Source organism: Panthera tigris, chromosome B4 (assembly GCF_018350195.1).
Source record: "Panthera tigris isolate Pti1 chromosome B4, P.tigris_Pti1_mat1.1, whole genome shotgun sequence".
In the NCBI taxonomy this organism is placed as follows: domain Eukaryota; kingdom Metazoa; phylum Chordata; class Mammalia; order Carnivora; family Felidae; genus Panthera; species Panthera tigris.
The window spans coordinates 114,460,635-114,473,189 of record NC_056666.1 but is presented as its reverse complement, the minus strand read 5'-3'; the positions used below and the strand labels follow the sequence as shown (position 1 = coordinate 114,473,189).

General features: G+C 44.6%; 1 protein-coding gene across 1 annotated transcript in view; it reads right to left on the bottom strand.

Annotated features, from left to right (window-relative positions):
• Nucleotides 1-12,555, bottom strand: part of PLXNC1 (plexin C1) — a 147,619-nt gene that overhangs the window by 121,904 nt on the left and 13,160 nt on the right. The window contains exon 2 of the mRNA XM_042992898.1: nucleotides 3,399-3,539. Within this exon, the coding sequence (XP_042848832.1) occupies nucleotides 3,399-3,539 (141 nt within the window). The remainder of the gene's footprint in view (nucleotides 1-3,398; nucleotides 3,540-12,555) is intronic.

The window sequence follows — 12,555 nt, the reverse complement described above, 5'->3', positions numbered from 1 at the left end:
GTGGAAAAAACAACCCAGCAATTGGCCCCCAACTGCTGTTTTCTGCCCCTCATCCAACCAGTCGTATACTACAGTGCCTATTGTCTGTCAACATGTTGCCAACTCTTGATCACTGGGAAACTGATGAGTCAGGCTGTGGGTGATCCAAGCCCTCTTTCTTCTCCTCCTCCCACTGGCTGCCTCGGGTTGGGTTTTGTTTGCGGGGCTCATTAGTATCTCCACTCTATGGCTTAAGAAGCCAAGCTTGTGTCTATCAATGTTCGTCTTTTCTAACAGTTCTGGTGACAAGTCTGGCAAGGGAGAAGCTTGAAGTTTCTGAACAAAGGGATTCGGGGATTATCTGTGCCTTCTCAATCATCGACATCGTCCTGGGTCTCGGGACTCTGGGTTATTTCAGGGGCTACATCCGAGAATCTGCACACGGGATACATGGGGGAGTCTTGGGAATTACTGGGCTGTCCAAGGCAGCTTGGCAGGGCTAAGTCAGTTCAAATTCGTCCCTCAAAACTTCCTCCTGAGGGAAGGGACCTTCCTGAGTAAAGCTGGGGGAGGGTTTAACTCCTAAGAAGTTATCATGCCATTGAGGCATTCCCTTCAGTCAGATGGTCTGCCTCCTTCCAGATCTGGGATCCTTTCTGGAGCTGTTTTGTTTTTTTGTTTTTTTGTTTTTTTTATTTTTTTTTTTTAACGTTTATTCATTTTTGAGAGTCAGAGAGAGATACAGCATGAGTGGGGAAGGGGCAGAGAGAAAGACGGACACACAATGTGAAGCAGGCTCCAGGCTCTGAGCTGTCAGCACAGAGCCCAGTGTGGGGCTCGAACTCACGGATCATGAGATCATGACCTGAGGTGAAGACTGACCCTTAACCGACTGAGCCACCCAGGTGCCGCTTCCTGGAGCTTCTAAAAACCATGACCCACACCCCAGGAGTATTGGTTCCACTGTCCCCTCCCCTCCATGGATCCCTATCAACATGCTTCCCTTCACCACCACGCCCTGCCCCCCAACCCCAAGAACCCTGAGGGAGTGGTTGTGCATGTCTGGGGCAGAGATCACAAAACTCAGTGGAGCACAGGGGACATTAGTGCAGACTCTGAAGTCACTCCAGTTCAGATCTCTGCTCTGCCGTGCGTACTTTGGGCAAATCATCCACTTTCTCTGGGCCTCACTTCCCTTATCGGTAAAATGGGATATATAACAGAACTATCTTCCTGAGCCATGGAGAGGACTCAGTGAGTTAAAAACATTTAATGTGACTGGCACAAGGGAAACACCAGACCAATGTCAGCCATCCCAAAACAATAAACCAACCTGCCCTTGTTATTTGAATCCAAAAAACAAACAAACAAACAAGCAAACACCAAGACCACAGGCATGGCTTCTGAAGGTATACCCCATACAGATGCTGAGGAAACCAGACTTTGGTCAGCCACCTCTTTCTCGGTGGCTTAAAGCTGCAGCCTGGCCCCACCCCTCTGGTGTCACAACATCACTAAAAACTGGCCAGTTGTACACAAACTGCTGGGGTGAGCAAACAGGACAGGCGAAACCAGCCTGTCCCGTGGGGAACTATTTATAGCCAAGTGTTCTTCACCTCCAACTCACCACGTAACAGTTTGGTTGGCTCAGCTTTGGGGAAACAGTGTTCCTGTCAAAATACTCATCAAACATATCCTAAATCTGAAGAGATAATTGGTGAGGAGGCCCCGTAAAGACTGATGGCAAATTCCTCTGCCAGGTTAATGGGTCCAATCTGCCGGACCAGGTTGGCCTCGCTTCAGATGTCATGACACGGCACCAAGCCACTTGGGTAGAATGACTGACGAGTGTTTACCTTTCCCCAGGAAATAAAGCTAACACGGCAGGAGAGATGATCAATGTATATTTTAAAAGAATGTGTATACAAACAAACTCCCTCCCGTATGTTACTGGGTTTCCTCCAAAGAAAACAGATTAAATCAAATGCCTACCAGGCGCGCAACACTGTATTAGGCTGTGAGAATTCAGGACCCCCTTCTTGAGAAGCTTAAAATCAAGTTGGGAAGGCAAGACAAACACGAGTGAAAAGGTTGGGGATCAACACGAGGCATCTGTCATGGGCCTACAGAATGGTACAGATAATGAGTGTTTCAGGAGATGAGGGGAAAACGTGATCACTCTGGGCTTTGGAAGGCCTCAAAGAGGAGGTGGAGTTTGAGCCGAGCCAAAGCATAGATACATAGGATTCAGGAAAGCATAGGGGGAGAAAAAAAGCAAGCAAGCAAGCAATCCCAGAAGGAGGCACAGCGTGAACAAAGGTAGGCAAACAAGACTACGTAACGCACATGGGGGGACAAGCCTATAGGTTTGGCTAGAGTGCGGGATAAGCGCACAGAAGACAGAATTAGAGACCGTATAGGAGAGAAAGGGGTTTTCTGGGTTGTCTAGCACAATCTCATTTTATAGATGAGGAAAGGGAAACTCAGAGAGGTTAGGCGATTCACCTACAGTCACACAGCTAGTTGTCAATGGGAGATCAGTTGAGAAATCAAATCTATTTGTACTCAATTTAGAACCTGGACTGACAGTAAATCAACCGACTACCGGGAGGCAGAGGAATGTCAGCCTAGGGTGACAGTGCAGTTTCTAGCCATGAATAATGGTGGAGCCCCCCCGGAGGTATTCAATAAATGCCTGATGAAATTGATAAGATAACCACTATATCACTCCAGACAAGTCATTAGAGGTCCCTGATTTTATTTTCTCCTCCTCCCACTGCCTCCCCCTCCCTGCCCAGGGAATAAAAATCCCAACTTGTCCAGTGGTGTACCCATTCTACAGTGGGGGGGAAAATAGTCCTCTGAGATACAAGTCAGGGGGAATCTCAAAGGATCTCAGGTCTCTAACCTCTCCATGGTATGTGTGGGTACTAAGGGCAGAAAACAAAACCCCTCTGTGGGTGTCAAATAGGCTGGAGGGAAGGAACACCTGTTTTTTCTACTTTTTAAGTCTTATAATCCCTCATCTGTTTGAGGTTTGGAGAAATCAGGTACTTTGTATATTTCCACTACAAAGGAGATAGGAACTAAAAGGTTAAAGGTCTTAGGAAGGTGATCCAGGGTAGGGTGAGGGCCAGACCCCTATTTACCTCACCTAGGCAGCTTATGAGTAAGGAAGGGGAGAATAACTTGGCAGGCTCCTGGGAAGCAAGGTGGCTGGTGCTTTGTTACACGGCTAGGGAGGCTATCACATACGGATTTCTCGAAGTCTCTTTCTGGTAATTTCTGAGGGTCTCTGAACAGTTCACAAAGCAGTTGGTATGAACTTGTGTATAACCGAGAAACACTAAAAAATAAATTAAAAAGCACAAAATGGATCACTATTAAAATTGACATCGAAGAAGGCACAGAAAACCAACCTTAAGTAACTGGCCATCTCCAGTCCCCAAGAACAAAACAGTCCTGTTCATTACCACGGTGCCATAAACGGATGTCAGGTCGGAATGGATCAAGGTAGATGATGCGATTGGTTGGACTCTTTCAGGTTGCTCCCCTTCTTTCTGAACATGCACACAAACGCACAAATGGAGAAAAAAAGATAATTTTTAACAGCGATAATTACTCATGCCCACCTGGGAAGGATCCTACTCGAGCCCCAAACACATTTTCTTAGACAAGATCCCAGGAGCAACCTCTTATCCCCTTTATGCGTGGGATACCATGCTTGCCCAACCCGTGGAAAGCCATTGGTTTCCTATGTATTAACATGCATTGATTTCCAGCAGCGAGCTAGCCATCCATTTAACACTCCCCCAGCTGATACATCAAACCGAGTTCACTTTATTGCCAAGGAAAGAGCCCATTGCTGAATTGGGAGGGAGACAGTCTTATGCTTGGCTGTTTGCATGATCCTGCAACAAATTATTTTAGTTAGGGATTGGCTTCTGTGAGGTTAAACAAGCCACTTCCCAAAATGTGAGGCAGACAGTCCCATTGGGTGTGACGGCAGACAGGAGAGACTGGATTCACCAGACAGATACAATGTAAAGCCCAAAGATAGGATAATTAATTCAGAGGGTAAAAAGGGAAAGATACACTCAAGGCTGGTGGGCAGGACAGAACCACAAAGCTAAAGAGGAACCAAGCAGAAGGACTGGACCCTGGTGCTGATGCTCTTGATGAGGAAACAAAAAGCCGAACTCCAACCCGAAGGCATTTAAATGGCCTGGAGCATTGAGCACATATAATCACATGCTTGCTCCTGATCATTAAATACAGCCCCTTTTTAAACCCAGGGCAGAGAGAGTGTTGACCAAGATGTCTTTTTCTTTCTTGGTTAAAGGCATAAAGCGCTTCACGCTGCTTCCTGCCTTCAACGACAGGAAACTGAGTTTGTTACACAAATCTCTGGAAGATACGAAGCTAGAGCGAGCCGTTACTGTCTGTAGCTACTGAACACAGTGTGATAGCATACTTTATCTGCCAGAGCTCAGTTCCCAATTGTACTAAGGTTTCCAAACCCACATTTCAGTTTTAGCCAATGGGAGAGCTGGCAAACTCCAGTAAGCATCACCGTTAACTCCTTAAATCGCCCTGTTTGGGGAGAGGGGAGGTGAGCAGGGGGAGGCTAAGACTTATTAACTTCATTATATAATTGCTGACAGTGTTTATGTCTTTCAATTTATGTCTTATTAAACATTCATTATTTTTAAACCCACCAAGTTTCATTAACATCTAAAGTAAATGGATTCATGGACTAAATTGATTTCTGAAGCCTTTAAAGCGCCGTCTATATTTCTTTGTTGAAGTTACGCTGGGGAGAAAAGATAGTGAGGATTTCTCCAATGCCATGATCACTTTTCAAGGGAAAGATGTCATAACCTAAGAGAGAGTGACTTATTTGCATAAAATGTTCCATAGTGAACTCAGTTTAAGAAGATTTTTGGAAAGCCCATTAGAGATTTTTTTTTTTTTCCTGTTAGAAGATACTTTTCATGCAGTCGGGGAAGATGAGGAACTGTCCTGTTAAAATCGAAGTTAAGAAAAAAAAATCTCTGTGGGTCTGAGAATCAGAACAATAGATCACTGTTTAGATAAGGATGCCTCATGACTATGAGCAGAAAAAGAAAAATCGGATGACCTTTAGATTGAAAAAAATAACAAAACCACATCACACATCTTGCTGTAAAATAAAACCAGAATTGTTCAAAGTTAGGATCAGCTGACCACTTATTAAATATTTGGTCACTGCAGAGAGGCTAACTCAGAGAATTGGGTGTCATCTACCTGGGCATCTCGAAAGTTCTATTACCACTATCTATGGCTGGAGGACGCCATTCTCCCTCATCCCATGGCACAGAAAAAGTTATGGCTGTAAACTGATTATTCACAAGGACAAATGGGACAGTGCATGCCTACCGCTGGTATACAGTAGGTGCTTAATAACTGCAGCCGTTCTGATTAGCCAGGGACCATGACATGACGCGTAGTTTTGCTGAGGTTGGATGGGATATTCTGCTCGTGAAAGACTGGCTCCAAAAAACCAGAAGTGGCTCAAAAGCTGTAAGGGCGCAAAGAAGAAAAGCTGCTTCCAAATTACCACCCCATCTTTTCTAGTGTCCTTCCCTGAGTTCTGACCATTCCTTAATAACTAGTTTTCCAAATGAAGTCCTGGATCAGTAGCACAGGTTAGTAGAGCCATGAAATCAATGTTTCTGAACTTGGGAGCTAGTGACATAAACAAACTGCCTGGGACTAGGGAGTTAGAGAGCTTAGGTCTGCGTTCAAGCTCAGTTCTCACCCACTGGGTGGCCCGGGCAGTTTCTTTAACCCTGTTGGGGGGTTAAACTAATAACTAGCTGTGATTAGTAGCACGTACTTACTATGTGCTACTTGGAGTATTTATCACCTTACCTAATAGGGATAGTAGAGTGAGCCAGACCTCCAGGATTGAATTCCTGGCTCTGTCACTTTCTAGCTACTTAACGTGGGGCACTTTAACCTCGCTGTGACTCAGTTTCCTCTTCTATACAATGGAAGTGGTGAGAATGGCTTCATACACAAGCCCCAGCAAAGCTTAGGACAGTGCTTGGTGCATGGTAATACACACTCCGTGTTTGTTCACATTACTTTTTATTTATTTATTTTGAGAGAGAGAGTGCAAGTGGGGGAGGGCCAGAGAGAGAGGGAGACAGAGAATCCCAAGCAGGCTCTACATCACCAGCGTGGAGCCTTATGCAGGGCTTGAACTCACGAACTGCAAGATCATGACCTGAGCCGAAACCGAGAGTCGGACGCTTAACCGACTGAGCCACCGAGGTGCCCCTCATTACCTTATTTTCAAACACGAACAGTGGCCGCCACACTCGAGGCAGTTATTCCCACCTTCTTTGCCACAAAACCCTTATTTGGTTCAGGTAGCAATAAACTCAAGCCTGGACAACTGTGACTGGTCCAAGCCACATGGTTATCCCATTCCCCACTGCCAGAGATCTGCTTTCCTATCCCTTAGAGCTAGAGGTGGCCATGTGGTCCAGTTTGGGCCGGTGAGCTGGAATAAGTCCACTGGAGGGGCTTCTGGGAACAAATTTCCTCCATGATAAGAGGAAGCTCTTGAGGAGACCCTGTTCGCCCACTCCCCGTATCTCCTCCCTTTGAAATCTGTCGTGTGAGGCCACTGTGTACAGGGTGGTGGCAGCCACTTTGCTTCCACGAGATTCAAGATGGAGGATGAAAATCAACGTGCTAAAATTGGTGCAGGGGAAAACGAAGGCTCTGGTTTCTTAAGAACACCACGGAGCGCAGCTTCCAACCTTTAAACTTTCTACTAGCTTAACAATAGATGCTATGGCTTAAGTTCCTGTTGAGTTGGCTTTCTGATGTTTGCAACCAAAAGCAAGTCAGCGCAAGAAATGAGAGTCATGTGGGACGCGACACCAGACTCTAGCTTTTCCTCAAGTATGAGGGACCAAGGACTGGCTGGGTGCTCATTCCTCTCACCACGGAGGACCTTGGCCACAGTCAGGATCGTGTAGCCAATTACGACCGCGAGACTGGAAGGAAATAGCAAAGAGCAGGCTTGGACCTCACGTAAACTCTGAGGGCTGTTCTAGCTGAATGGAAAAGGATTCTTTTGTGCTAGTCACACACAGAAATGGACGAGTCCCTGTGAATGGAAAAAGGGGCCCTCTGAGTGGGTTTCTTATGCTCATTTCAGCAAATGAAAACAAAAGAAAGACAGCCTTCAGAGAAACCTCCTCACAAAAGTGAAGTTAATACCCAGGGAGTCAAGCCGAAAAAGGGGTGAAATGGTGCAGTCGGCCCCCTGTGTCCAGAGATTATTCTTACTCTTTTTTTTTGGCCTATTTTCTATCTTGCCCTTCTCTCCCCTTAGGGCATAATCACTAATGTTGCTCTCAGCCTATTCTGTCTAGTTTATTATGTGTAATTTATTTCTGAATCCCAGCCTCTGCTTGTTCGTCTGTGTGTAACAAGGTTAATGCCTTGTAATGATGCTTTTGCCAGTTCTGCCTTTCATGACAAAATCCAATCTTGATTTAGCTCTAAACCTTGTCTCCCCTTTGGGCTTTCTTGGTTCCCTCAGAGTTGTCATTGTGCTTCTCTGCCGTCTGCCATGTCTAACCATAACGTCATGCCTTTATGCTTTAGCCCTCTCTAGAAGGGAAAGTTTTCCCAGTTTGAGGAAAAAGCTACTTCGTCTCGGCGTTTGGGCTCAAAAAGAGACAAGCTTGGGGGATGCCTGGGGGGCTCAGTCGGTTGAGCACCTGACTTCCGCTCAGGTCATGATCGCACGGTTCGTGAGTTCGAGCCCCGCATTGGGCTCTCTGCTGTCAGTGTAGAGCCTGCTTCAGCTCCTCTGTCCCTTTCTCTCTCTCTGCCCCTCCCTCACTCATGTGCTTGCTCTGTCTCAAAAATAAATAAAAAAAAAATAATTAAAAGAAAAAAGAGAGAGGCTTGAGCTCAATACACCAAAGTGGAACCAAGGCTACTGTGAAGGCATGAGTGCTAGTGTGTGTGTGTGTGTGTGTACGTGCACATATGCACGTATGTGTGTGTGTACAGGTAGTGGGCTTATCACAAGGGGAAACAGCTCGACCTCTCTGCAGCACCCTTATACTACCTTTCATCGACAGTAAACACTCCCTGGGGGTGCCGTACAACTCCAGGGGGCACCAGTCACGTATTCTAGGGTTGAGTGGCACCCTCTGGACTTGGGTAACGCTGAGGCCCTGCTCCCACCATACGAAAGATGGTTTGACTCATCAAGCCTTTGCAGGGTGTTCACAGCCACGCTGCAGCTCTTATGGGGACAGCTGCAGGAAATGTGCACAAAAGTAGGGCCTCAAGTGTGTTAGGCACCCAGCAAGAGTTAAGTCTTTTATTCCCAATGTGCTTAAAAAAAAAAAAAAAAAAAAAAAAGACTTGCTCCTTTTGGTTTTTCCTTATGGGGCTATGGAAAATACCAACTTCGTGCCTATCAACTACTTATACCTTGATAAAATGCCTCTCGGGCAATTAATTTTGTATTCCGCTCTCCTTTGGCATCCACTTACGTTGAACAGTTTCTTCACCATTTCCCATAACTTACCAGGGGCCCACGTGCAGTTGGGAAATCTTAGTAGGAGCCCTGCACTCAAGTTCTGTGCACGTGCCCAGAGACATGTGCACTCTCTCTCTCCTCCCACTCTATCCCTTATAGGCTGCTTGATTTGGGGAAGCCCCTGAACCTCAATGACCAAATCTATAAAATGAATACAGTAACACATATGCCCAGCCTATTAGCATTGCTGTGAGGCCCACATGAAACTATGCATGTGAAAATAAGTAGAAAACAACCTTTATGAAGCTAGAGAGATGGAAAGAACAATTTTTCACCCAAGGTAGTGACTCCATTAGCCACTGGGACTCCTGTTGCTTTTCTGTATTCTTCTAGAGTGTGCAGCGTTGCTTGGAGTCTAAGTTTACGGCATCTCTCTGGTCATCTGAAGGAAGAATTTATACTGGGGATGCAAATGATCAAAAGGAAAAGTTCAAAGTGTGCATGAGGGACGGAGAAGCGAAGTTTAGGGGCAGAGCCGGACAGCCTCTACACCAGCAAGCATCAGGGAGCGCACAGTGGAACCACAGGAAACAGAGAGCCAAGTTTGAATTTTGCACCTTCCCACTTGCTCTTCCTCCTTCCCGCCTCCCTTCAAGGCCCTCAGTGTCCCTCAGTCTCAAAGCCCTACCCACCAGCAAAGTCCTGCTCTCCAAGATTTAGCCTTCCTTCTTCCTGCTTACACACCCTTTCCTCCAGGGAAATCTCCATCTGCTCCCTGTGGCTAATTTCAGTCAATTACTTATGAAAAGAACCTGACTCGAATAATTCACAAAAAGAGATGAATGGCTGACAGTGTGGGGAGAAAAATACATTTTTCTACATTCTTAGAGTTGAAAAGCTCTCAGTCCACTAATGTTTTTCCATGAGGAAGTTACTGGCATTCTGGATGGGATACTTCTTCATTATGGGAGCTATCCTGCACGATACGAGACTTTTAGCACCCCTGATCCCTGTCCAGAAAAGGCCAGTAGTGCCCCCATCCCATCATTTGACGAGTACAAAAGCTCCGTCCCCCACATCTCTACATACCAAATAAACGGAATCATTCTTGAGAGCCACGGCAGTCTATCACAAGGGTTCAGAGTTGCTGGAAAATGATGATCTAGATGTTTCTTGACTCCAACCCTGTTCCTCCCTAGCCTTCCTCATCATGATGAAAGGCACCACCAATCACCCTCAGCCTCGTGCTCTCCACCACTCCCCACAGCCATACATGAAAAATCTCAGCCAGATTCGCCAACAATCTCATCTGTCTTCTCCATCTCCACAGCCTAAGCCCAGTCTAAGCAACCTCCATCTTGCTCCTGATCTACTCCAAGAGCCTCCTGGTCTCTCCCTTCCAACCCACAATCTTTCTTTGACCAGCAGTCAGAGTGACCCTTTAAATACAAAATAAGCAGTGTTACTCCCTTGCCTAGAGTTCTTTACTGGCTTCCCATCACACTTAGAACTAAATCCAAGTGCCTCCCCAGATCCTACCCGAGCTCATCCCTGCCTACTCACATTCTACCACCCCTCTCTTCCATTCCACTTCAGCTCCCACAGTGACTTTCCTTTAGACTTTTTAACACGTTACCATATTTCTGCCTCAGGGCCTTTGCACATGCTACTTCTAGTTCCTCACGCTTCATTCCCCTGAGGTCGGGTCTTTCTAAGCTTTCAGGTTTCAAATGCAAAGTCACCTCCGTGTGGACACATAACTATAGATCGTTCCATCCTTGTCCCAGTTATTATGAATCCCAGCACTCCACTTTTTACTTCAAGATTGTTTTAAAATTATATTTGTTATCTGTCTCCCAGTAGACTCTAAGCTCTAACAACAGTTTATCTGAGTCCATACTTTGAAGGCGGCATGTACCTAGGCATCTGGTATGTAGTAGGTTGTCAATAAATGTTTATTGAATGCATGAATAAACACATGGATCAATGTTTGAATTCTTTCAGTCAATATCTTACCAGGCAATGTTGGTACATTGCTAAGTAGGTCTAATCATTAGAGAGTTCTTCAGTTGAGCCAAATTTTGTCCCGGTAAACACTGGACCTTGGTTCTGCCTTCGGGAGCAGTACTAAACTACCCCACACCTCCCACTATCATGCATCTTGGCCTTCTCTAAATTTTATATCCATAGTTCATCCACAAGTCGTAAGAGAAAATTTCTGGGTCTCTTGCCGTCTCGGTCCGCAGGCAGTCTACAGAGTCAGTTTACTTAAAATATGGCTCTAACATAGGAACAAAGTACTTTAGGTGTTCTCTGACCAAAAAAGAATAATTGGACTGGTTTTTTTCATCATTAGAACAGCATAATTTATGAACATGGCTTCACACTGGGTTAACTCTTTAAAATAAAAACAGCATAATGGTAGCATGGAAGAACAGAAAGAAGAAATTCAGAGTTTAGAAAATGTGGGTTCAAGTTCAAGCTCTATCACTTATAAGTTGTGAGTCTTAGGCAGATGATTTAACCTGCCCGCGGCTTCTCTCCACCCACCATCACCTGTCTACCTATCTACCATCCACCAGCCCAACCATCATTTATGGAGCACTCGCTCTTGACCAAGTGCTTGATCTGCAAAATACAAATGGGAATAAACCCCTCTTATAAAACAAAACCAATGGAATGAGTTTTTGAAAGAAAATCCAGCACTTTACATTTCCTGTCACTGTTTTCGGAAGCATTTAGTGACTGAAATGAATGCTTTGAGGAGGGGTTCCATGGATATCTGTAATTCATGGATACAATTCAGAGAATACATGGAATTGGATAAAAACAAATAAATTACAGTTGACCCTTGAACAACACAAGTGTTACGGCCACCAACCCCCTGTGCCAACGAAAATCTGTGTATAACTTTTGACTCCCTCAAGACTTAATAACCTGCTGTTGACCCAAAGCTTTAGTCAATTAACACATATTTTGTATGTTATATATACTATATATTGTATTAAGATAAAGTAAGTTAGATGACATTACTCATCATCACAGAAATATAAATCAAAGCCATGATGAGATACCATTTCACACCTGCCACAATGGCAAAAATTAACACAAGAAACAACAGATGTTGGCGAGGATGCAGAGAAAGGGGAACCCTCTTGCAGTGTTGGTGGGAATGCAAACTGGTGCTCTGGAGAACAGCATAGAGATTCCTCAAAAAACTAAAAATAGAACTACTCTATGATCCAGCAATTGCACGATTAGGTATGTACCCAAAGGATACAAAAATACATATTTGAAGGGATACATGCACCCCAATGTTTATAGCAGCACTATCAACAATAGCCAAACTATAGAGAGAGCCCAAATGTTCTGATGAATGATAATGGATGGATAAAGAAGATGTGGTGTGTGTGTGTGTGTGTACACATGCATATACACATATATATACATGTCATGGAATATTACTCATCCATCAAAGAATAAAATCTTGCCATTTGAAACGACATGGATGGAGCTAGATTATGCTAAGCAAAATAAATCAATCAGAAGGACAAATACCATATGATTTCACTCATGTGGAATTTAAGAAACAAAACAGATGAACACATGGGAAGGTGGGGGGAAAGAAAAGAGAGGGAAACAAGCCACAAGAGACTCTTAATGATAGAGAACAAATTGAAGGTTGATGGAGGGGAAGTGGGGGGGGGGATGGGCTGGATGGGTACTAAGAAGGGCACTTGTGATCAGCACTGGGTGTCGCATGATGAATCACTCAATTCTACTCTTGAAACCAATATTGCACTGTATGTTAACTAAAACTTAAAAAAAGATAAAGCTAGAGAAAACATTATTTAAAAAATCATAAGGAAAAACATTTACGTTTACTTATCAAAAAAAAAAAAAAAATCCAAGTAGACCTGCATAGTTCAATCCTGTGTTGTTCAAGGGTCAACTGTATTTTAGCTAACTCCAACTGAAATGTAGCATTTCCTTTGATTATGAATGCAGGACACAGT